Source organism: Tenrec ecaudatus, chromosome 3, assembly GCF_050624435.1.
Source record: "Tenrec ecaudatus isolate mTenEca1 chromosome 3, mTenEca1.hap1, whole genome shotgun sequence".
In the NCBI taxonomy this organism is placed as follows: Eukaryota; Metazoa; Chordata; class Mammalia; order Afrosoricida; family Tenrecidae; genus Tenrec; species Tenrec ecaudatus.
The window spans coordinates 115,450,782-115,475,852 of NC_134532.1; the positions used below are offsets into that span (position 1 = coordinate 115,450,782).

A 25,071-nucleotide genomic window follows, 5' to 3' on the forward strand; every position below is an offset into this window, starting at 1 on the left:
GGGCGCCCTCTTTACCTGGTCGCAGAGGCGCGGCCAGGCAGGGAGGGTGCGTGCGCGGGCCGCCCGCCCGCCCGGTGCCCGCGGCCGCCTCGGGGAGCCGCCTCCGCCGACCACGCGCTTCCCCACCAACCGCGAAAGCCGGCGCGCCACGCTCCGCGGCTACACCGGCGGGAAGCCTCGTTCAGACTCCAGCGGACCGGAAGTGGGCGCGCGTCACTTCCGGCGATCGCCCCGTCAAAACGTTCCCCCTCGGCCCTCCGCGGGAACCTTTGTTTCCCTCCGCGGTGTCGCCTGGCGCCGGGACCGGTTCGGCTGGGGCTGCCGGGAACGGACGGGGCTGCTGGGCGGAGCGGTGAGTTGTGACGAGAGACCCCACTCCCACCCACCGCTGGGGGCTCGCGACCCTCGCGCAGGCCCGGCTGGGAGCTCGCAGCGGGGGCTCTCCCTTCCCCTCCGCCTCACGGGCAAGGCTCGGGACGTGCGAGCCATTGCGTGCCCGGAGACCGCTGTGCCCCCTGCGCGACGGCTGTGCTTCCCCCCGGGGTGTTGCGAGCTTGGGCACGCGGACTCAAAGCCAGGTCCTGGGAACCCTATTTTGGACCTGGCAACCCAGCTCCCTGATTACCACTCTCCTGGTGCCCCCAAGCCCCTGGTGAGGGAAGGACCTTGCCCTCATGCTAACCTACTGCCTTCTAGTTGATTCCGACTCCTGGCGAATTGCAGAGGGTGTACGTGCTCCAACTTTCCCCCGCAGGACCGCTGGTGGGCTGAACTGCTAACCTTGCAGTTGAACTAGTGCTTACGCGACAGCGCCACCGGAGTTTGATACACCGTGCTTTGGGCAAAGGGTTGACGCTCCTTCCCCAAATAGCTGCTCTAGCTTTTCCACTGAGGATAGGTTTGGAATTGGGGCTCCAGCACCTACTCTGTTTTCCCCCAGGAGGGCCCATGGCATCATTGGAACCCAGCACTAGAATCGAATGGGAAAAAGCACATTATCTTTTAAAGGATTTTATCTGAAAAGTTGTACGTGCATGCAAAGAAATTAAAAGTAAAACCTTTTAGAACTATTTTTAAATGGCCTCGGTGATAGTGAATTCTGCATGAATAAGTTCAGTTTCCTTCATCTGGTTCTCCAACATCAATTAAGGAACTTCCTTTGAGATATAGCAAGTAGTGTGGGAAACGGGATCTTGAGAATAAGCATATATATTTATGCATGAGCACCTAGGTTAGATCAGAAAGATGAGAAGTCGTAAAATTAAAAGTGACATTTACATAAAAACCTAGATCGTTTATTCAATAAATATTTTTGAGCATCTGTTAAGCTCTAAGCACTAGGGGTGTCACCTCATTCCCATCAAATTGATTCCAACTCCTGGCAACAAGGAACTCAGTCAGCTCGTGCTTTTAGGGAGTTGTTTACAGTCTAGCTGGATTAATGAATCTAAACCAGATGAAGGATGGGGACAAGAGTTTTACAGACAGGAACATTGTACAAATTCTCAGTAATGAAAGCTGTTCTTTTGTTTTGATGAGGTTTTTGTTTTTATTGCAGGTTTGGGATTGGGTTGCTTTTTGTTGCATTTGCTGCAGGGCCTTCAGACGTGGCTAGATTTGTGTTTAAAGTGTGACAGAACATTATATTTTACTTTGATCTCCTTATCCAATAAATGCATGCTAATGAAAAGACATCAGTTGAAAGGGACTGAAACAAAGGAAACGGGAAACAATCCATAGCTCAAGGTTTCAGTGAGGGACAAGCAGTGAGAGGATCCAGAATACAGGTAGCATTACATGTGGGTAGAAGGTGTCTTCCTTTTGTCAAGTGGGAAAGAGGGAAGGCTGGATGCAGATTAGAGCAAGCTAGTAAGCATTGTAGCAAAAGTTGACTTAGTTCCTGTATGATGCCTGTTTTCTGTGTGAAGTACCATATATACGCAAATATAAGCCGACCCGAGTATAAGCCGAGGTACCTAATTATTACCTGGGAAACCAGAAAAACTGATTGACTCCAGTATAAGCCTAGGGTGGAAAATGCAGAAGCTATTGGTCAGTGTCAGCCGGGCTTTGAATGGACAGCTGAGAAATGGCAATTACCCGCGAGATAATGGGCGTTCCTCCCTTTACCTAGGAGGGGCCCCAGTGAGATATTACACCTCGCTGGGGTACCAATGACTCATGTATAAGCCGAACCCCAGTTTTTCAGCACAAAAAATATACATGAGTATATTTTGTAGGTAAATTCATCAACTGAAATTGGGAAACAGTTTTAAGGAAAATTAAGATTAACACACAAGGGGGTGCCCCCAAATAAGTTGGCGGATATCCAGAAAGAGGGTTATCAATCAACATTTCACCTTTTTTAAAATGAGAAAACCATGTGTACACTTGAGTTATTCCCATAGTACTGTCCTTGTAAGCTATGTTCAACATCACAACAGTTACTGCAGCATTTTTTTTCCTGAGCAGGAAACAAAATTTCAGAGTTTCACACTGTCCTCTTAAATCAGCCATCCCATAAAAGCAGGTAAACTGCTTTTATGAAAAAAAAATTCACTATGACCATAGAGAACCTTCCCAGGCGACACCACTGGGTGCACTAACTCAGAGTGAGTTGATAGATTCGTGACTGGTAGGAAAAATGCATACTACGAAAGCTCTGCTCCATCCGATGTAATTCTCAGTTTTTAGGGGGAACGGGTACCCCATCATATAAACTGGTCTTTTCAGAAGTTTAGGAAGTAGGTTGACCAGACAAGCATGATGATTGCTAAACTGTGTTGAGTGCCTGGATGACCCTACAGATGTAGAAGTATTATTCTTCCTGTGTGTGTGTTTTAATTTCACGTATGCATTTTAAATTTTGACTACAGAAGGTGGGTCTCAAGGTGATGTCTACAAAGTAGGTGAAGCTATAGGCTATGGGGTGAGGGTGTTCAGAGTACTACAAAAGAATAATTGAAAGCCTGGCCATGGAATGTAAACTGAATTCACAAAACTGAATTTCCCACAGACACTGAGAAAACAGCGGAAATGGATGGGAGTAAAGACACACACAGCAGAGAATGGGAGGTAACCCTGAGACAGTCTTGAGTTAAGGCAGTGGGACAGGTAGAATGATGCAAGACTATCTAAAGAGAAAAACTGGCAGGTTTCAAAGGCAGGGCCCCTTGAGGTTGGAGACCTAAGTAGTACAGGAAAGTAAAGAGGATGCTGTCATCAAAGATGACAGTAGAGGGAAAGGAGCCTAGTGTAAAGGTCGTATGCATTAGTTACGATGAAGAGGAAGGGGCCTGTGGGTTTTTGGAGACGGTGATACATGGAAGCCATTGAATATGGTTCGCAAAGCAGCAGTATTCAAGGTAAGGACTCCAGAGACTTCTCTTTGCCCTTAGAAAAGGCACGAGTCAGAAGAGCACTTACTGAAGAAGGTAGCAAGGGAGGCATGTATCATTGGATGTGGGTGCAGAAGAATAGAGGAGCGTTTGAGGGAAAAGTAGGAAGTATAAGAAAATGTGCTAAGAATAGAGAAAGGACTAGAAAGTGATGGATACCTTGCAATTGGTGGGTGTGGGGTGGGGTGAGTGCTGAACTGAATGTGTGTACTGGAGGGACTTGCCAAACCCCAAAAACCAAACTCATTGCCATCAAGTCGATGCTGACTTACAGCCACTCTATAGGACAACATTGAACTTCCCTTGTGAGTTTCCTCAACTGTAACTCTTTAAGGGCGTAGAAAACCACGTATGTTTCTGGAGAACCGGCATGTGCTTTTGAACTGTTGACCTTGCATTAGCAACCCAACAAGTAACCTCTGTATGCCAGCAGGGCTCTTACAGAGGCATTGCAAAGGAGAGGAAATGTGTATGTCACAGCAACTGCTGTGAGTAATGCCAGGTGCACTTGAGTTAGTTCCGACCCACAGTGCCCCTCTGTGCAGCAGAATGAAGCTCCGCGCAGCCAGCCCTGTGCCAGCCTCACAGTTTTCATGTCTGAGCCCATTGTTACAGCCACTGTGCCAACCCACCTGTGGAAGAAGGGCTTCCTTTTTCTTTTTTTTTTTTGCTGCCCCTCTCTACTTTATCAAACATGATGTCCTTTCAGTTGGGACTCCATAAAAGAGATTGTTCTGGATAAACGAGCTGCTATCTCTTTTAGCTGTATGAAGTTAAGTCAGTAGACCACCCAGGCATTCTTCCTGGGGGCCACTCAGGAGGATCGATGGCTTTACCCCTCCTTTTAATCACCGAATTGACTTGGCAGAGTGGGTTTAGGGTTCCAATTTAATTCTGGATGTTTTACTGAAGAGCTTTTTCCTGCAAAGAATAGGAGTGATAACAGCCATATGGGTAAGCTTTTAACTAAATTTTCTGTGTCGTATATGGTGATGTTGTGTGTAATAATATAGTCTTAAGATGTGACAGGTTACTTCTCACTCTTTGTTCAACTTTCAGTGGTAAAACTGTTTAAGATCAGGTTACTTTGTACTATTGGCTTTGGGACTACTTTTCTTGGTCATTTAAGTAATGGATCACAGACTTTGACACAATTTGGGGGCAAATGTGATCTCTGACACCTTTTCTAAAACTTAAAAAAAAACACCCCCAAACGTGGGAAATCCATGTGTGCTGTGTGTCTTGTCAAACATGGGAATGAGGGAAATTAATGGTGGAAGGAACAAACAAAATCTGTTTTCAGGCTGTGCAGTTTTATATGCCAGGATCCAGCTCACAGGAAGTTGTAATGGCTTGATAAACCCCTGAAAATGGGAGATTACTGTGGAATTGCCGACAAATCCTCAACTGCTGCGTTATTATAATATTAACCTCAAGGACAGAAGACAGATTTCAAGTCCTGGTATATGATCAAAGGATTCAACACAAAGAATGATTTTTATTTTAATAATTCCTTGCCTGGAGTGGCATTTGAAAGTGTGGCAACCATAAGTAGAACGATACTAATACACTGGTTATTAGCTGAAGACAAAACTTTTTAATGTTTTGGAATTATCACAAGCCTTTGATGTGTATCTTCATCTGTCTTGGCTGTTTTCTAAGCTCCTTAGGACAAGAGCATTATCATAGGTCCGATGGAGATATATATGATTTTTCTAGTACATGTGGCATCACCCCTCAAAGGCCTAGATTTTAGAACAAGTTAATGCATGAGGTACCGTAGTCTACATGGGATCAAATACACTATTATTGTTTGTGTTCTTTTTTAAAAAACAAACAGACATTTAAGATTGGGGTTGAGTGTTAGGTAGGTGGGTGGGTAGGGGGACAGTGGAAGATGATTTAGGCTAGCCCACAGCACTGGTCTCTGTGGCTCAGCACTTACTGCACTTCATGTGTCCTCTAACCATTGCCCTGCCATGACCTCCTCACCCCACTCACACAATAAGTCTTTGCTCTTGTCACGGAAAGTAAGTTTAAGAAAAGACATTTTTGTCACTTAGTAAACTTGACCTGACACCTCAAATTCATGTGTACAGAAACTTAAGTCCTTCTTTAGAAGCAGAATTGGAAAGGGCCTCTGTGACAAGGAGGAACTAAGCTTGCTTTCGAACTTCGACACAGATATGGAGATGCAGGAAACTGATGGCACTGGTTGTTGCCAGGGAAAGTAATTAGATGGTGTCAGTGAGGAATTAATAAGGAAATCTACTTTGACTTGTAGTAACCTTTGGGATTTAGATTGCATGTGCATCATCACTTATTAGAAAACGCAAGAACACAATCAGAGTTTGACATTGGTAATCGAGCGGTATCTTTCAATTGCTTGCCTTTCCCTCCCTTTGCAGGTGTTTGCAATGGCAGCTACTGGGAACCTGGAACTAGATCCCATTTTTTTGAAAGCTCTGTGCTTCTTACATTCTAAGAGTAAAGATTCTGCTGAGAAGTTGAAAGCACTGCTTGATGAATCCTTGGCTCGAGGCATTGATTCAAGTTACCGTCCAACTCCAAAGGTACCTAACCTGAGCAAAAAAACTCAAGGGAAGTTTCTTAATGCCTGTCCTCATACCTTTATACCATTCAACCAGTCTCTCTGCCAAAGTAGCCTCTCTTTGTGGCACAAAGAAAATATATTTTTTTCCCTTTTTTGTTTTAATTCTTTCAAGATTTGATAGAAGTGTTATAAGTTAGCTGGAGACAGGGAATGTTGTGTCTTACTGTACTTACTATATAAAGAAACCCTTACTTAAATTTCAATTCTTTTTCACCAGAATTATTTTTTTTTACCTGCTGAAAGTAACCATGACTTCTAATCACTCTTTTAAGGTTTTAAGGGTAAAATAATGACAGGAAGTCAAAGGACATGAATTTTGCAACAAAATAAATTGAATTTAGTAGGACAGTTTAAGGAAACATGAGTTGAAATATGGGATGTGTTTCAACCTCTGAGGATGTATAACTCTAATCTTGATCATCACAAATAGCCATGGCAGCTTCATATGAAAATAATATACATTTATAGAACCAGGCAGGCCTGATATAAATCCTACTCTACCTCTTCCAGGTTATGTGATACTAGATCACATATCTTGAGTGTTTACTATGTGCCAGGTACTTTTCCAAGTGGTTTATGTGTATTGATTGATCATTAGAGCATTCCTCTGTCTTTATTGTACATTGAAGAAACTGAGAGGTATACAACAAGGAGACTTCAAAAGGTTTGTAGGAAAATGGAATTAAAAAATTAAAATTTAAAAAATACAAGACTTATTTATTAATATACACTATAGCAAGTTCCAAGCATGTTTGTAAGCAATAATACCAGCCAGGTAGTTCATCCCTAAAGAACCAAGGGTACTTGGAATATAACCAGGTGAATGCATGTTTCTTTCATATCTTTTAACACTATTAAATGAAGAAAAATGGGTGCCCTTTAAATATATATTTTTAAGATTAGGAAACCCAGACGGATCAAATCAGGACTGTAAAGTGGGTGACTAATGATTTCTCATCAAAGCTGACAAAATTGTCCTTTAATGAGGAGGTCTCTCTGATGCCCTTTCCCAGGTGTTTTCCTGCTAAATCCCTAGCAAACTTCAAAAGCATTCTCATAATGAACAGATGTTATCATTCTTTGACTCTCCAGAAAGTCAACCAGCAAAATGCCTTCCCAAGAAATGCTGCTGTCACCTTTGTTTTTGACTCACCTGCTTTGGCTCCGGCCCAATTCCACCTCTTAGGAGCCGTTGCTATAATTGTGCTCTGGATTTTAATAGTAAAGCTATATCTTATCTGCTATCAAAATTCTTTCAAGAAATGCTTCAAGATCTTGCTCCCACTCACTTAAACTGTCTTATCTGCAATTCATCTGGGTGCAACAGTTTCAGACCCCATTGAGGAGAAAGTTTGCTCCACTTTAAATTTTTGGTCAGTATTGTGTAACCTAAACCACCTGAGATTTTTCTGACATGGGCTGTTGTTTATGCTGTTAAACATCGGGCCTCGACAGTTAGGGCAGGAACAATATTAATAGTTTTCCCCCCAATTGATGTCACCGGCGTTTTGCCTTGGGCTCCATCTTCAGCATTATCTCAGTCCTTCGTAAAATGAGTGCTCCATTTGTGAACTGCGGATTACTTCATGATATCGTCCCTATCAGCTCATTGTAAAGCATCAGTGAGTTCTCCCTCTGGGGCCCAAGATTCACCATGAACGTGATGTTTGTTCTTGCTGCAGTTACAGCAGGATTCACACTGCCCTGAGGTGGACTTTTCACAAATGCCTTAGTGCCTTATATTATATTCTGGTCAGCCATCTTATAACAAGTTCGTATAAGTTTAATTTGGTGCAAAATGGTGTGAAATCCTTGCATAGTTTTTCATAATATGGATTTTCTTAGAAAATTTTACAAACCACTTGTAATTTTGCCAACTTCTGTTTCTTTATTGGTAAAATGGTGATAATAAGACCTACTTTGCAAGGTTTGGAAATTAAATGAGGTAAGTAAGTAAGTCATCTAGTATAGTATTTTCCCTACTCTACAGTAGGTTCTCTCAGCGAATGGCAACCCTTATCTTCTCTAGTTTGTGCTTCCAAGCTCTCTAAGGCTCTGGCCATGAAATTCCAAGCCTAGAGTCTAGACGAACGAAGGGACAGAGAGAACTAACTACATGCATAGCTTCCTGTAATCCAGAACCTGAAGTTCAAGAGAGAATCAAGGCACAGGATCACTGCCTGCATGAACAGCTTCCAGTACCAGTTCTAGTACCCACAAGCTTTGTTACTTACTGCCTTTTGATTAGTTGAACCTCTGCTATCTCATTTTTCCCACCCATTCTTTTGGCAACTTTAGCGCCAAATTAACACAACACTGAAACAACTATCAAGTTTATTCTGTACTAAATATTGGTTTGTCTAAATAGGAAAAAATCCATGATTACTGAAAAAGTAATATTTTGGGATTCCAACATAGAAGGAAATTCATCTATTAAAATACATTAAAAACTTGTCATGATTAAAACAGTCTACTGATCTTTGGTTTCTAACTAGAGTTTACTTTCCTTGGTCAGTATAGAGAAAATATACCTATGTCTTTTAAAAGCTTCATTGGATTTTAGCCTTGGGCTGAAACTATCTACCACCAGCATTGTGTAAGGATAATAATTTATGTTAATATTTATCAAATCTTAGCATGCATTTGAATCACTTCAAGGAAGTGGTGTGCTTATGAGTAGTAGATGCTCTCTGAGTTTAATTGCAACTTGAATATTGGTTGATATTTTATTTACATTAATGAATAAGGTACAACTGAAATAATGAAGTTGGAACTTCATTCATTCATTGATAACATGAACAATTTCTTTGATGAATTATATATAATAGTTTTTGAAGCCAGAAGACTGGGAGATATGTTTTCAATATTTTCAAGTTACAGACCTAGTACATTTCAAAGATAAATCTATGTTAGCATTTTCCCATCACTTAAGTCAATGTAATGGTCAGCAAATCTTCTGAAGAAACAATATAGTAAATACGAGAGGGTGCCTCAAAAAACTGAAAAACTGGGATTTTTTTCTACCCCCAAAGATCTGTATTATTATTATTTTTTTTTTTTTTACAAAACAGCCTTATCGCACTTCAAAGTACTTTCCAGTACACTTAATACATTTGTCAAGTCTGATATTCCATTCTTGGAAACATTTTTCAAACTCATCTCTTTGTATGGCTGACAGCACCTCCTTCAGATTTTTCTTCACCCCTTCTATGTCATCAAATTGCAGTCCTTTTATGTCCCTCTTTACTTGCAGAAACAACAACAAAAATGTTACATGCAGGGAGGTCAGGTGAGTAAAGTGCAAGGGACAAGAGAGGCATGCTGCTTTTGCCAAAACCTGCCATACTAAGGTCGCTGGGTGAGCAGGTTTGTTGGCTGGTGGCAAAACCAGTCCCCCTTCTGCCACAAATCAAGGCCCTTTTTCATTGCACACTGCTAAGCAATCTTTTCAGGACCTCTAAATAGAAAGCTTGACTAACAGTCTAACCTGGTGGACAAACTCCAAATGCACTACAAGTTGACATTTTCACCCATTCGGGAAGTTGACAGACATCCAGAGCAAGGTTGTCAGCAATCAACATTTTACCTTTTTTTTAATGAGAAAACCACTCGTACACTTTAGTTTTTCTCACAGTGCTACCCTTGTAAGCTGTATTCAACATCACAACAGTTTCTGCAGTATGCTTCCCCAAGCAGGAAACAAAATTTCACAGCCGCACGCTTTTCTCTTACATCAGCCATCACAAAAAACGAGGTTGGAGCGAAACTGTTTGCAAAAAAATTCCCTGTGACCAGAGAGAGCCTTCCCAGGTGACACCACTAGGTGCACTAACTCAGAGCAAGTTGCTGGATGCTCGCCCAGAGGGACAAATGCATACTATGAAATCTCTGCTCCACCAGTGCAATTCGAGGTTTTAGGGGTACCCCATCGTGTATTCATTTTTATAGGCTGTGTTGGTCTTGGTTGTAGCTCTTTACTTCTGTCATTGAATCATGAAAGCCGGGAGCACTGGTAGTGCGCTGGTTAAGCACTCACCTGCTAACTGAAAGGTTGATGATGTAAAGCCATCAGTGTTTATGTGAGAGAAAGATTAGGTGGTCTACTTTCATGAAGACTGCAACCAGTGGGGGCAGTTCTGTAGTTTACAGGGTCTCTATGAGTCATGTCCACTCAGTGACAGTGGGTTTGGTTAATTTTGTGACTCAGTATTGACTCAATAGAAGTGGGTCTCATGAAAGAAGCCATAGCTAACATATACATGAATGAGTGTGGCTGGGCACCAATATACTGTCACTTCATTTCTAAAAACAGGTGGCCAGCCAGGTTTGGCTTTCCAAAGTTGCAGTTGAGTCAATTTCAACTTATGACGTATGTATTTTAAAATAGGGCTGTGTTCCATAGGGTTTTCAATAACTTTGGATGGGGGTTTTCTTTAACTAGATTGATCAAACTTTCTTCTAAACTGCTTCTAGGTGAACTCAAGCTACCAAGCTTTCAGTTAGCTGAGCACATGAAACATTTGAACTACCCAGAGAGTTCTACATGCCTATTGGAATGTTTAAAATTAAAAATGACTAACTGGTTGTACCAAGAGTTGGTGATGATGTGAAGAAACTGGTGGTATTCTCATATATTTTTTGTGGAAGTATAGAATGGTACAACCATTTTGGAAAACAGTCTGGATGTTTCTTAAAAGATTAAACATATGTATGACAAAGTTCTAAATATTTATTCAAATGAAGTGAAAACACATCCACAAAAGATTAGTACACAAATGTTCACAACTTCTTTATCAAGAATCACAAAGAATAACCACAAGCTATCCAAATGCCCATGAGTGGATTAATATTCAATGCAGTACTGTTGTCAAAAGAAACTAACTTCTGATATACTCAGTGTCATAGAGGTGTATCGCAAAAGAAATTTGCTGAGTCAAAGTAACCAGACACAAATCAGTACATACTGTATGGTATCATTTGTTTAAATTTATAAATTCCTAGGAAGTGAAAACTAAGCTATAATACAGAAAGGTGGTCACGGTTCCTCCAACTGGGTGTGGTTTCTCCTTCACCCTGTCGTGTTTTTTCTAAAAAGCAATTGCACAGGGCCAGAAGACAACTTGGGGGATGATGGATATGTTCATTATCTTGAGTGTAGTGACAGCTTAGCAAATGTCAAAACTTACCACGTTTGAAGACAAGAAAATGCAACATAAATGATATTTGATAAAATGATAACAAAATGATATTCTCATTTTTAGCTGAAAATCATTTAGATACATGGCCTGTGTTTTCTGATGTGTTGGTTAGTCTGAATATTTAATTCTCCATGTATTTTAATGCCACCTTTTAGGATGTGGAGCCACCTAAAATCACCAGCACAAAAACTATTTCCATTAAGCAAGAACCCAAAACTTCTTCCAGTCTTCCTTCTGGAAGTAATAATGGCAAAGCGCTCACAACGGAAAAGGTAAAGAAGGAAGCCGAAAAGAGACCTGCTGAGAAAGTAAGATTTTCTTTTTAATCCATTCAAAATCAATAGTAAATCAATTGGCCTATAAGTAAAACAATGTTTTATGCTACTTTAAAAAATATATATAGCAGTTAATATAGATGGGTACATGGAATTCTCTCCATGAATAAACTGGTGGTCTTGTGGTTAGCAACCCAACTCCTAGCCTACAAGGTCACTACATATGTTGACTTTTTGTGAAATTAATAAAATACAGGAGTATATTTTCTTAACTGTTTATTAAAATTATTGTTAAATATTTGAACTCTACAGGGACTATTGTAGGGGCCCTGATGGCATAATGGTTAGCCTTTGGACTGCTAACCCACAGGGTCAGTAGTTGGAAACCACCAACTGCTCCGTAGGAGAAAGATGAGGCTCTTTACTCCCATAAAGAGCTACAGTCTCGGGAATTCCCAGGAGCAGCTCTACCTGTCTTACAGGCTTGATAAGGAGTCAGAATTGGCCCAGTGGCAGTGAGTTGAGGGATGTTGTAATTTCAAGTGTAAACAGTTCTGTAACACAGAGATTATAAAGGGGATAGTCATTGAGAAGAAAAGCAAACAAAGAATAGTAAAGATGTAAACAACTAAACCTGAAATTTGTTTCAGAATGGCATTCACAAGAATGGTACCTATAGATAATCCTTATATTCTTGATTTTAGATGATTTCTGTACATAGTTAGTAGTTAAAACTAACAGTAAAATTTGTATTTGTAGTAAAAATCTATTTTTATTTGTAGTACATTATCTGTAATAAAAAATGAATTTTAAAGCAACCTTTAGTAACTCCTGCCCTGTCAGTGATTTTGCACTTTTACTAAGTATTGGCTAACTATAAACTATATGACATTGTTTTCTATGTTTTTAAATTATATCATACTACATTCTTGGGTAGCTTGCTTTTTCTTCACTCTATATCTCATCATGGTGGCTTTGAGATATGTCTAAGTTGATGCATGTAAATCTAGATATTTCTTTCAGCTACCATATGATATTCATATGGTAGTTTACTCACTCTTCTACTGGTGAGCAACCAGGTTATTTACCTTTTCTCTACATTACACTGGAACACACATGAGCTGTTTTATGCAAATCACAGTTCACATGTTAACAGTTTCCCTAGAATATATTGCCTGGGAGTGAGTGTTATAGGATTAGTCTACAGCACTATTCAAAAACACCAAACTCACTGCCCCGAATGAAATCTGACTCCTTGTGACCCGATAGGACAAGGTAGAACTGTCCTGTAAGTCTGTGTGGGAAAAGAAAGACGCCATCAATACTACTATGTATTGCCAATTGCTATTCAAAGTGGATGTACTAAAAATAGGAATTCTGAGTCCCACACATTGAAAAAATATTAATTTTTGTCAATCTGACAGGTAAAATATGCATGAACCAGAACAAATATTGAAGCAAAGATGGCAATTTGTTGGCTCTAGATCTACCTGCTTACAATATATCTTGAATATTACCGCCAGTTTCCCTCAAGTTGCTTTGACTCGGGATGGCGCTATGTGTTAGAATAGAACTGTGTTCCACTTCTGATTTTTCAGAAGTACCTCACTAGGCCTTTCTTCTGAGATGACTCTGGGTAGACTTTGCAACCCTAACCTTTAGGCTAATGGCCACGCATGTTAACCACTTATTAACACTCTGGTTTCCCATGTTTAAATTTTGATAGGGAAAATAAAAGGAGAAAACAGTGCACAAACCAAGCCTTTGAACTTCCAGAATTCTCACTGGATAAGAATACCAAGAGAAAAGCAGATATGTGCTAAACTCTTTGGCTTTACTTATTTTACCATTCTAGTTTCTTTTCGCCGCCTGATTATAAATCAGTTCTAAATCTTTTGCAGCACTTTAGTGTGCACATCCACCCAGCTCTGTGAAAATATCTGTAAAGTGAACTTGGCCATTATACGCTATCCATCCTAACCCTCTCTCAGTCATTAAGAGTTTATTTTGCTCCGTGACTTCCATGGTTATTTTCTGGTTGGGTGTTTTTATAGATGAAATCAGACATAAGTGAAGGAGTTGACGTTCCTAAGAAACCTCGTCTGGAGAAGGCAGAGACCCGCTCTTCTCCCATCACGGTGCAGACAAGTAAGGACCTGGCCATGGCGGACCTTTCCAGTTTCGAGGAGACTAGTGCTGATGATTTCGCCATGGAGATGGGATTGGCCTGTGTTGTTTGTAGGTAAGGTGTTCCTTTCTAAAGAGCAAACCACTTAAAAAAAAAAAAAAAGGCAGTTAACTACCCATAGAGCAATTCAAGTTATATTTTATAATTTCTGATTTTGGTTTCTTTAATCTTCTATGTTGTAACATTTTCTGAATTCTTGAGTTTTGGAGGATGATTGGATGTTATCTATTTAAAAATTGATTTAAAAAATTGATAATGCTGCTTCGTAGAAGATAAATTTTAAAAATCAGTTAACTAGATTAAAAACTCCTTGAAATCAACGAAAAAAAAAGTGTTGATTTGGTGCCTAACCCAAGACAAAAGGATTGCCGTCTTTATTGCTGTTTTCCTCCTGAAAATGCTGATTCTGTAGGACTGAAAACCATACTCACTGCCACTGAGTCAATGCTAACTTATGACGACCCTATAGGACAGGTAGAACTGCCCCTGTGAGTTTCTGAGACTGTAACTATTTACAGGAGGGGAAACCCCGTCTTTCTCCCCTGGAATGGTTGGTGGAGTTGAACTGCTGACCTTGCCATTAGCAGCCCAGTGAGTAAAAGTATGTAACAGGGCTCCTCACTCAGTAACTATACATTTTTGTGAACCTTTCTAGAGAATGAGTTAATGTGTTTTTGAATAAGATCATTTCTTAGAGCTTCATTGATTCCACATATATTTACGTCTACCTTGATCATGCAAGATATCATTTATAAGGAAAAATTGTGATTATGGAGAGAAAACAAGTAACAACTTTCCATCTGAAATACTTAATTATCACCTCAAGCTATGTGATACTTTATACAGGACTTATACTCTTTTCATACACATATTGCTGCTCTCTACTCGGTGATCAGACATTTCACGAGTATCATCTGTTCAGTAATTTACTTGCTTCTATAGCTCATTTGGTCCAGTCTCCGTATTCATGAAGGCTATAGAAAAATGCACAAATCACTAGCATAAACATTTAATACAGGTGCAAAGAAAGTGTTATAGGATTGCTAGAGAACTAGACAAAATTTACTAATTTCTAGAAAAAAGAAAAATTATTCCCATGAGAAGATATAAAAAAAAAAACAACCAAATTTTAATTTGGTGCCCTGTGTATTTATTTACGGTTCAACATAAACTTTCAAAGGAATGAAGTGCATTTGCAGATTGCATATGGGGATTTGGTTTTTGTTTGTCTATTTTCCCCCCATCTTAGGTTTTCTCTCCTCTTTAATGTGCAAAACAACCTGGATATGGCTTCACATTGTTACATCAAGAAAGTGTAATGTTGGATGATCTATTCCTTTAGGCAAATGACCGTGACATCTGGTAATCAACTAGTAGAATGTCAAGAGTGCCATAATCTCTACCATCAAGACTGCCATAAGCCCCAGGTGACGGACAAGGAAGTGAATGACCCTCGTCTCGTGTGGTATTGTGCACGCTGTACCCGGCAAATGAAAAGAATGGTAAGGGCCATAATTTTTTTTCTGTCTTAAACAATGTAACTATATAACTATTTAGTTGATGTGTGCTTTCAAAAATTGAAATTTGAACGTTTAAGACATTAAAAATAAGCCTTAATCTGATTATTTATAACCATGTAATAAACATTTTTAGCTGTTTAGCTTTCATCTTATTATTCTAATATCGACAGACAAACGGTCTGGAGTCATACAAACACCTCACTGCCATCCAGTTAAAGCCAGCACACAGCGACCCTGTAAGACAGGGTTGAACTCCCCTGTTAGTTTCTGAGATTCTAACTCTTCACGGGAGTAGAAAGCCCCTTCTTTATCCCATATCCACCCTAGAACTCTAAGATCATCAGCAAAAGTTGCCTAGTATTTCTTGCTCAGTTTCCAAGGTGGCTAAATGAAACAGAAGGGACAGAAGAAGACCCAAACTTTATCTCCTCAGCAGCTTCCTTGTAATAAGACATATCTGCTAGAGAGGGGAAGTTAAGTTGCTCCCCAAAGTCTGACCTATGAAATGGTAGGTGTTGGGTGGTAGTAAGAATCTGAAAGCCATGGTTATAGTACCAGGCATTTCTTGATTACGGGCAGTCCCCAGATTGCGCATGCGTTTTATCCCTAAGCCTGTCTCTTAAGTGGTATTTGTATCTAAATTGGAGCAGTTAGGCATTGTTTGTATCTAACAGCTCTTGGTCAAATGTTTGCTTTGTTGTTGTTAGCCCCGCTGAGTTGAACTAGGGAAGGAAACACTGCCTGGTTTTGCACCGTCCTCGCAACTGTTGCTGTGTTTCTGCCCCTTACACCACTGTGTTTCAACCGCTGGGTACAGCCAGTGTGCCAGCCCCTCTTGTTGAAGGTCTTCCTCTTCTTTACTGGCCCCGTAGTTTACCTAGCATGAAACCCTTTTCCAGAGTGTCACGTAAGACAAAGTCTCACCATCATCACGCCTGGGGAGCATTCTGGCCATCCTTCTTCCTAGACAGTTGTGTTTGCTCTTCGGGCAATCCGTAATTCAAAGACAGTCTTCCTTGTACATTGTCCAACTGTCACATGCATATACGAGGCTATAAAAAATACCAGGGGTTGGTTCAAGTACGCCTTAGTCTTCAAAGTGAGGTCTGTACTCCTTTAGCACTTTAAAGGAGATCTTAGTAGATTTTTCCAGTAGGTAAGTCATTCGATTTCTTGACTGCTGATTAGTGTATATACAGTGTACCTTTCTATGCATAAAAACATTAAAGAACCACTTCCAGATACACTGGAACGTCTTGAACATAAGAATATAGTAATTATAATAATGGTTTCTTTTAAAATGATAGTATTTTAATACACTTCACAAAGTAGCACCCATTTCTATTATAAACCATTACATGCACCTCGAATGTTTGATATAATGGGGTTTAGGGGCTCAACCCTTGGACATTGAGAACCTGGGGACTGGCTATACTATGAGGATTGTATTTTCATTACATGGTTTTATAATAAAGGGTAAGACGGTCCCTCTTCCCTGCTGACAGGAGATACTGTTACCACAGGTAATTTTCCTGCATATTTACGAATATTCTTGACCCAGATTTGAAGGTCACCATACTTTGATGTGGAAGTCTGCAGTGAAAAATGAGATGAATTAAGACTGGAGAAAATAAAAATTAAACAGGATGGCAAACTATAGCACCAGAAGATTCACATGGGTATACAGTAGGCCAGATGCTGCCTTCTACAAACGAGGACAGATTATAAATAAAATCTCTGGTATAGTACTGCATGGTCTTAGGAAAATTGTCAGAGGCAGGATCAGGACGAGGACCGTCTTCCCTATGCAGACTTCATTTTTTCCGTTGTAAGTATTGACGCTGCCCAGTGGCACCTCTTACTTGTATGCGGTCCCCGTCCATGTGCCAGGCACTGTGCTGTGAATTGACCCTCAGTAGGAGGAGGAGTCTGCTCAGAGATGTAGGTAGTTTAGCCAAGCTAACAATGCAAGGAAGGTGGTTGCACTAGGGTTTAATCCAAAGTCTATTTTACTGTAAAAGCCGTGGTCTTCAATGCTATCTACCCCTCAGTGGAATTCAGAGATGAAAGAGTTTTCCAATGAACTTGTTGAACCCTCCTCATATTATCTATATAGTTAAGATCGCCTACTTGGAAATTATTAAAGAATAAAAAGAAAATGAAAGTTTATAAGAAATTTTAATGAAATGCCTAGTTATAATAAGGGAAAAATTAATTACTGGCCAAAACGAAAACTACAGCGGTTTGTAAAAGAACAGTGCACAAATTTCTCTCTAATAACACGGGCATTTGCATTCATGAACCTTCTCTAAATGACATGCATTGAGCATCCCAAGTTCTGTTGTGGGGAACATTGATGAGTTACTTCATGATAAGTGACACTTAGTTAGATATAGTTTGTGACTTGCCTTTTTTGAAATAATTTATCTTGATAAAATTTTATTTAACCAACCCTAGTCTGCATGGTTTCTAAACTTACTATTATCTTTGCTGTTTAGAAGTTAATGAAATCTATTAAGCCATCAATATGATGATTAAAATAATTTGTCTAGCAGTCTATAATTTTAGTGTCATCCCAATATTTTTAAAGGTTCAACTTAATCCATTTAAGTCAACAAGAAGTCTGATAATAGAATTTTCATTATTATTTTTATGTATTTGTATCTTCAATTATGAGATGTTTTATCTAATTAAAAACACTGATTTCTTTAGGCTCAAAAAACTCAGAAACCGGCACAGAAAACAGCACCTGCCGTTGTTTCTGTGGTGCCCGCTATCAAAGATCCACTCGTTAAGAAACCAGAAACAAAACTGAAACCAGAGACAGCTTTTCTGGCATTCAAGAGAACAGAAGTCAAGGTATAGTAGATTCTATTTTAAACAGATTTACTTCATAATGTAATCTGTTAAAATTTAGTTTTGCTTGCTAAAAATATCATGAGAAATGAGATATACTGAAAGGCTACTTACTGGGATGAAGACACTTAGTACTCACATGGAGTAGGATTGCTCTCTAGGTTTCCTTTGTCCCTTTTTATTGAAGAAGTATTGTCGGTAAGCATTCTAGAATGGCATTCGCAAATAATTGCCATTAAATTAATCCTGACTAATGGTAATCCCATGTTGTGAGGAACTGTTCTATGTTCTCTTCTGAAATCTTCATAAAAGCAGATGGTCAGACCTTTCTTCTTGAGTGTCCTTGGGTGAGTTTCAGCTCTTAGCTTAGTAGTTAGTTGTCTGCAGGTGGTTTCCCATTCGTGATAGCCCCATGTGTATGCACACACACTGGACCTGCTCCCGATGGTTTTTGAGGCTGACTTTCAGAAGCTGATTGCCAGGCCAGCCTGCTGAAGTGCCTCTGGTCGATCATAAACTACACCACCTAGGCATCTTCTCTCTTTAGGAATTCCATCGATAAATTCTAAGTATCTCCACCCCCACTACCAAGTCTTGTTCCTTGCATTGTTGGTGCTGCTTCACATATAGCTTTTTTCTCCCAGCTTAGTAGCTACTGAAGATTGCTTCCTTGTTTCGTCTTTTGCTCTTTGTTATCTTGAACTTCCAAGGTACCGACCACTTACACTACAGGCTCTATTGTATGGTCAGAATATCACCTTTTTCCTTCCTAGGTTTGCATCCTTTAAATCACACCACCTTACTATTAATGCTATGGCATTTTGATCCCAGAGAATAAAATATTGCTCTACTCTAATCTTACCTCAAAAAGTGCAATTTTACTGAATTTACACATTCCAATTTTAAGTAAAAAATGGAGGGAATAAATATTATCCCCAAATTCTCATAGACTCCGGAAAAATTTTAAAATGGTGTTCAGGAGGTTATAAAAACCAAGTAAGAGCCTGGTGCAATGATGGAACGTGGCTATATAATACTCTGAGAAAGGCAGTGATGTGCTTTTTAAATTTAATCCTTCAACTCTCATGGGAGAGGTCTTGATACTGAAGAGATTCTGCTACTTATCTGCCATGTAGACATTTGCCGAAATGGAAGGAAGTAAAAATAATGAATTTATTGAAGTAATTTGAGTTTCATATTCTATACTTAATTTCTTTTAGGTAGTTTTTAACTTATTAACCTATTACTACTAAAATGTACTTTTAGTAAATCCAATATGAAATCAATTTATAGCAAAAAATTAAGTCTTCAGCTTGTCATGCTTGTGTTAATCAAAGTTCTTTTAATAATAATATAAATGCAAATGTACGTTCATTCATCTCCATCTGTGGTATGATTTTACCACTCGGATAAAGGTGCAGAGACATGATTTGTAGTTCAAAGTAGTTGTGAAAAATGCATTCTCCAATGAAATTATAAGAAAGTGTTTGGTTTCCATTGTTTGTGTTTTTACTTCTCTGCATCTGAGTTATGTTGTGAACCATCTGTCCTCTTGAAAAGCCCTGCCAGGCAGCAAAAGCCATTAAAATAAACCGCCAAACATCCAGAACTTGCTTTCTTGTTTGTGCTCCTTAAGTTCTGGTCTTTTTAATTACTTCAGATGAGTTTTCTTTTGTGAAGTTTGTTGATAGATCATTTAGCCATATGGCAGATGGTTTCTATGTTTAAGTGAAAGAAAAAAGAAAATCAGCACTTTCATAACAATAGGAAAAGTTTACTGTATCATTGTCCTTTTACCTTCGTGACTAACTTTTTCTCTTGTTACCTATGTGTCTGCCTCTAGGAATGCATAATTTTGGTTAACTGTCTCCTATGGATAATGTTATGAGGTAGTTGTCGTAGATGTTACTGGAAAAAATCACATTTGTCAAAGTGTGTGAACAAATACCTAGACTGTGCTTCTTTTAAAGTAGGATCTCAGAACACTTGCTTTTCCTAACTTCACATTGATTAAACGTGTTTGCAGGCAGACGAGTGAAGGCGATCTTAATGCAGCTAGAACTGTCGTATCAACTGCTTCAGAGTTTAGTTCTTAAACATAAGGGGATTTCAAAAAGTTTATAGCAGAATTCCATTATCTTAATTCTTTTTGAAGCCTTCTCATATAACTACATTATTTTTTAATTGTAAAACTGTCATCTACTTACTTTTGTGAATCTTAAGAATATCAGGGTAGAGTTCCAATGAGAATTCAGTTCACAATTTAAGCAAAAACACTTTTGCCCTATGTAAAAATAAAGTTTTTCTTTCTTTTTTCTTTTAATCATTTTATTGGGGGCTCATACAACTCTCACTATAATCCGTACATCAGTCGAATCAGACATGTTTGTACATATGTTGCCCTCATTCTTTTCTAGACATTTAAAAAGGTTTTCTTGGGTAGATAGAATGTATACACATATTTGTACACAGACACTATTACCACTGTGAGCTTCTTGTTGGCCAAGGACATTCCCAGGGAAAGTTCTCTTGGTGTGGGAATGAGTGAGCCCGCCCAAGATGTCCTGGAAAGCGTCTGGAGCAGCTGATGAAAACAGTCTGTTACTCGGGAGCTGGGCTTGCTCACGTGATAACGTCAATGGAAAGATGGGGAAGTTGTGAAAATACAACTTCATAAGAACTTCTTTAAAAACCAGTAGCATCGTAAGTGTTGTATACTTCCAAGTAGTCAACAGTAGTTATCTGCATATATTTTGCAGTGCTTTAGCTCTTATTCAAAATTTGAAGGGATCTTTTATTTTTTAAAAATGGTCAACTAGAAAGAAAATGCTGTGAAAATGATAATGGCGGCATATGTACAAATGTGCTGGACACGATGGATGACTCGACTGTATGGATTGTGATGGGAGATGGAAAAGCCCCCAATAAAATGATTTAATAAAAAAGTGGGTTTAGAATCAGTATATAGCTGTTTCCTTTCTCACACACTTACTCAGTAAACAATTATCAAATGGATATCTGCATGCCTAGTACTTTGTCCTCAGTATTCTGGGGTTAAATATTTTTGTTCATTAAAAATGAATTCAATTTTTGAAATACTCCAAAAATCATTAGGAGCCAAGTCCAAAGAATCAGATGTTTAACAAAGCCAGATAATACCTGTTTGGTGTAAAACAACAAATGAAACCAGACTTTCTGGTGTACCAGATAGGTGAATCTGAATGTAATTCCTAAAAAGAAATTTCATATATTTCTTTTTTGACTTCATTAGAACAAAAGTATAGCATCCAAAATTTTCTGCTTTGGAAATAGTGACATTAGTTAGGGAAAGGTTTTGCTATATTACAAGGAAATTTCAAAGAGTTCATACAAAAATCGAATTGAAAGGTGATAGAATTTGTCCACAAACTTTCTCAAGCCTCTTCTAGGGTTTTTATTTTTTAAATCAGTTTTTTTATCATGATTTTTAAAATCATTTTATTGGGGGACTCTTACAACTCTTGTTATAAACCATACATCAATTGTATCTAACATATTCCTATATATATTCCATCATGCTTTTCTAGACATTTACTTTCCAATGAGCCCTTGGGATCAGCTCCTCCACCCCCACCCCCCCAACCCTTGTGGCCCCTGATAGATTGTGGATTAATTATTTTCTAATCTCTCACTGACCGCTGTCTCCCTTCCCCTTGATTTCTGTTGTTCTTCCCCCTGGCTGGGGGTGTGTGGTTATGTGCCATTCATTGCAATCGGTGCCACGCTCCCTTCCCACCTCTCCCGCCTTTCCTCCTACCCTTTTGGTATCTCTATCCCCATTCCCGTTCCTGGGTTCCATGTGTTGTGAGTTTTATCTCTTGCGCATACCCATGTACATGCTCCCGTCTAGTCTAGATTGGGAGGCGGCACTGAGATCATGATAGAGGAGGGTGAGGAGGCCTCCAGGCAACAGAGGTATATTGCATGACCCATTAGTGCTCTACAGCACCCTGATTGACTCACCTACTCCCTTCGACCCCTCTGTGGGGGGATGTTCCATTGTCTATAGATGGGTGCTGGGTGTCTACTTCTCACTAATGCATTTGTGTTTGTTTGTTTACTGTTTGTTGTGAATCTTCTGATGCCCGTTGCCCAATCTTGATGACACTTCATAATCACACTGGCTGGTGTGCTTCTTCCATGAGGGCTTGTTGCTTCACTTTGGATGGCCACTTGTTTGACTTCAAGCCTTTAAGACCCCAGACACTATATCTTTTCATAGTCAGGCACCATCCTCTGTCTTCACCACATCTGCTGTGCACCCATTAGATAGTATAACCATCCATAATTCAATTAGATCAAGTATAATTGAACAACTGATGCCACCATAGATAGTATAACCATCCATAATTCAATTAGATCAAGTATAATTGAACAACTGATGCCACCATCAGTTTAAAAACATTTTCTTCCATCTTAAACTCTGATATCAGCTCCCCTTTATCCTTTAGGGTTTTTAGATCAGTCTCATAAGGACCTATGTGACTTTGGTGATGAGATATAAATTTCTCAAATCATTACTTGGTACAAAACAGTTAAGAAAAATTGTCATATATTTGCTTTATATAAGTATTGGTCATACTGGCTCTAATAAAATGTTTAATTTGTCTTTTTTTTTTTTTAGACATCCACAGGAATTTCGGGAAATTCTTCTAATACCAGTGTTTCCTCTTCAGTAACCAGTGGCCTAACTGGGTGGGCAGCTTTTGCAGCCAAAACCTCCTCTGCTGGTCCTTCAACAGTGAAATTAAGTTCAACAGCACAAAACAATAGTGGGAAACCTACTACCTCATCAGCTAATCAGAAGCCTGTAGGGTTGACTGGTCTGGCAACATCATCCAAAGGTGGACTAGCTTCCAAAATAGGTTCCAGTAACAGCACTTCCCCCACTGTACCATTGAAACCCCCTCCTCTATCCTTGGGAAAAACTGGCCTTAGTCGTTCAGTTAGTTGTGACAATGTTAGCAAAGTTGGTCTTCCTAGTCCAAGTAGTTTAGTTCCAGGAAGCAGCAGCCAACTAAGTGGGAATGGAAATAGCGGAACATCAGGGCCTAGTGGAAATACAAGTAGTAAAACCACTTCAGAATCAAGCAGCCCTTCCTCAGTATCCCTGAAGGGTCCAACTTCACAAGAATCACAGCTCAATGCCATGAAGCGCTTACAGATGGTCAAGAAGAAAGCTGCCCAGAAGAAACTCAAGAAGTAACTTAGCCACGTGGTTCTCACAGCTCACTGCGGAAAGACGAGAGTCTCCCCAGTAGGAACAACGTATAATCATCTGTGTGATTTAATAAAATAAAATGAATCTTTGTAATCAAATTTCTAGTGTGTTTCTTAACTTGTAAATGTGAACTATTAATAAAACATGGAAATATTTCTTTGTTTAAAATGTTATTACCATTTTTAGTAGCAGCTCTACAGTGTGAAAAATAATGATTTGGAGTACTAATTTTAAATTAGAGCATCCAGAAACCCAAATGATTGATAATTAACGCAAATTTAAATAAAAAGAAGTGGTTTCTCTTTTAGCAAAGCCCCAAGACTTGAGCCCGCTGAGTTGACATGCTGTTGCGGGAAGCAGAGTTTTCTTCTCCCTCCCAGGAGGCTGGATATGCACCGCCAGTACACAGCCTCTGCTCTTGCTTCTTCCTCCTTGCCTTCTCCTCCCCTTTCTTAATGTCAGTTTTTAGCAATTGGCATCTCATACTCTGTATTTTATCTTTACCTTTTTCTCATTGGTGCTGTCATTTAGTTAATCATTTATTCCAATAGACTGTACATTCCTATGCTCTTTTAAAACAATCACTTTACTGAAGACTCTTACAGCTCTTAAAACAACTCTATATGTTAACTGTAGTAAGCATACAGTTTACTTTCTATTTGAGCCCTTGATACCAGCTCCTATGCTCTGTTAGTGCAGTTTTTCTACATTGCCCACTTGAGGTATACCATATGTGTGTAATCTGTATTGAGTAAACACTGAATTTTGATTCAGCCCGTTTGCACACAACCCTTGGAAATTAGTTAACTTTCATTGTGTTTTAGGTGAAAGTTTCTATCCCCTGACAATTCTTAAAGACTACCTTTCCAACGAGTCTTTGTGCATGGATAATTTCTGACTAATTTTCACAATGAGCATCACAGGAAAAAGACAGTTTTGCCTGCCAAAAAGTACATTTTATGTTCACAAGCTAACCAGATAGAAAGCTCCTACTAGGTGGTAAAGGACATTCATAGAGGTCTAAATACAAGCAGTTACATACCATATGTACTCGAGTATAAGCTGAACATCAGTCGCACCTAATTTTGCCACAAAAACTATTTAAAATGTGCTGGATGAATAAGATAGGCTAGAGGAGAAAGCAACAGGACCAACAGTTCCGGGGTAACATGGGAGAAGGGGAGGTGGGGGGAAAGGTAGTGGTGTTAACAAACCCAGGGACAAGGGAACAACAAGTGATCCAAATCAGTGGTGAGGAGGGTGTGGGAGGCTTGGTAGGGCATGATTAAGGGTAATGTAACAAGAAGAATTGCTGAAACCCAGGTTGGGACTGAGCATGATAGTGGGACAGGAGGAAAGTCAAGGGAAATACAGGAAAGAGGTGGGAGGAAAAAGGCATGTATAGAGATCTAGATAAAGATGTATATATGCAAATGTATATATGAGGATGGGGAAACAGATCTATGTGCATATATTTATAGGTTCAGTATTAAGGTAGCAGAAGGACATTGGGCTTCCACTCAAGTACTCCCTCAATGCAAGAATATTTTCTTCTATTAAATTGGCATTCTATGATGCTCACCTTCCCGACACAACCGCTGAAGACAAAGCAGGGGAAATAAGCAAATGTGGTGAAGAAAGCTGATGGTGCCCAGTTATCAAAAGATACAGCGTCTGGGGTCTTAAAGGCTTGAAGGTAAACAAGCGGCCATCTAGCTCAGAAGCAACAAAACCCACATGGAAGAAGCACAGCAGCCTGTGC

The 25,071-nt window shown here is 39.5% G+C and overlaps 2 protein-coding genes across 3 annotated transcripts in view; one reads left to right on the forward strand and one right to left on the reverse strand.

Moving 5' to 3' along the window:
• Positions 1-209, reverse strand: part of GSTCD (glutathione S-transferase C-terminal domain containing) — a 143,828-nt gene extending 143,619 nt beyond the window's left edge. The window contains exon 1 of one of the 2 annotated variants that reach the window (XM_075543965.1): positions 16-209. The gene's annotated coding sequence lies outside the window, so the exon portion shown is untranslated. The remainder of the gene's footprint in view (positions 1-15) is intronic. The other variant, XM_075543967.1, reaches the window with a different exon arrangement.
• INTS12 (integrator complex subunit 12) lies at positions 209-23,407 on the forward strand. The gene is made up of 7 exons (XM_075543968.1): positions 209-352; positions 5,807-5,971; positions 11,366-11,518; positions 13,540-13,727; positions 15,016-15,175; positions 17,906-18,052; positions 22,713-23,407. The coding sequence occupies exons 2-7, from the start codon at positions 5,816-5,818 to the stop codon at positions 23,292-23,294; spliced, it is 1,386 nt and encodes a 461-aa protein (XP_075400083.1). The 5' UTR covers positions 209-352; positions 5,807-5,815; the 3' UTR covers positions 23,295-23,407.
• The last annotated feature ends 1,664 nt before the right edge of the window (positions 23,408-25,071 follow it).

Bases quoted from the DNA above. Each gene is read 5' to 3' on its own strand.
- INTS12 (XM_075543968.1), top strand. From the start codon at position 5,816: ATGGCAGCTACTGGGAACCTGGAACTAGATCCCATTTTTTTGAAAGCT. The intron at 5,972-11,365 runs GTACCTAACCTG...GCCACCTTTTAG, and splicing joins GTTACCGTCCAACTCCAAAG to GATGTGGAGCCACCTAAAAT. The intron at 15,176-17,905 runs GTAAGGGCCATA...TGATTTCTTTAG, and splicing joins CCCGGCAAATGAAAAGAATG to GCTCAAAAAACTCAGAAACC.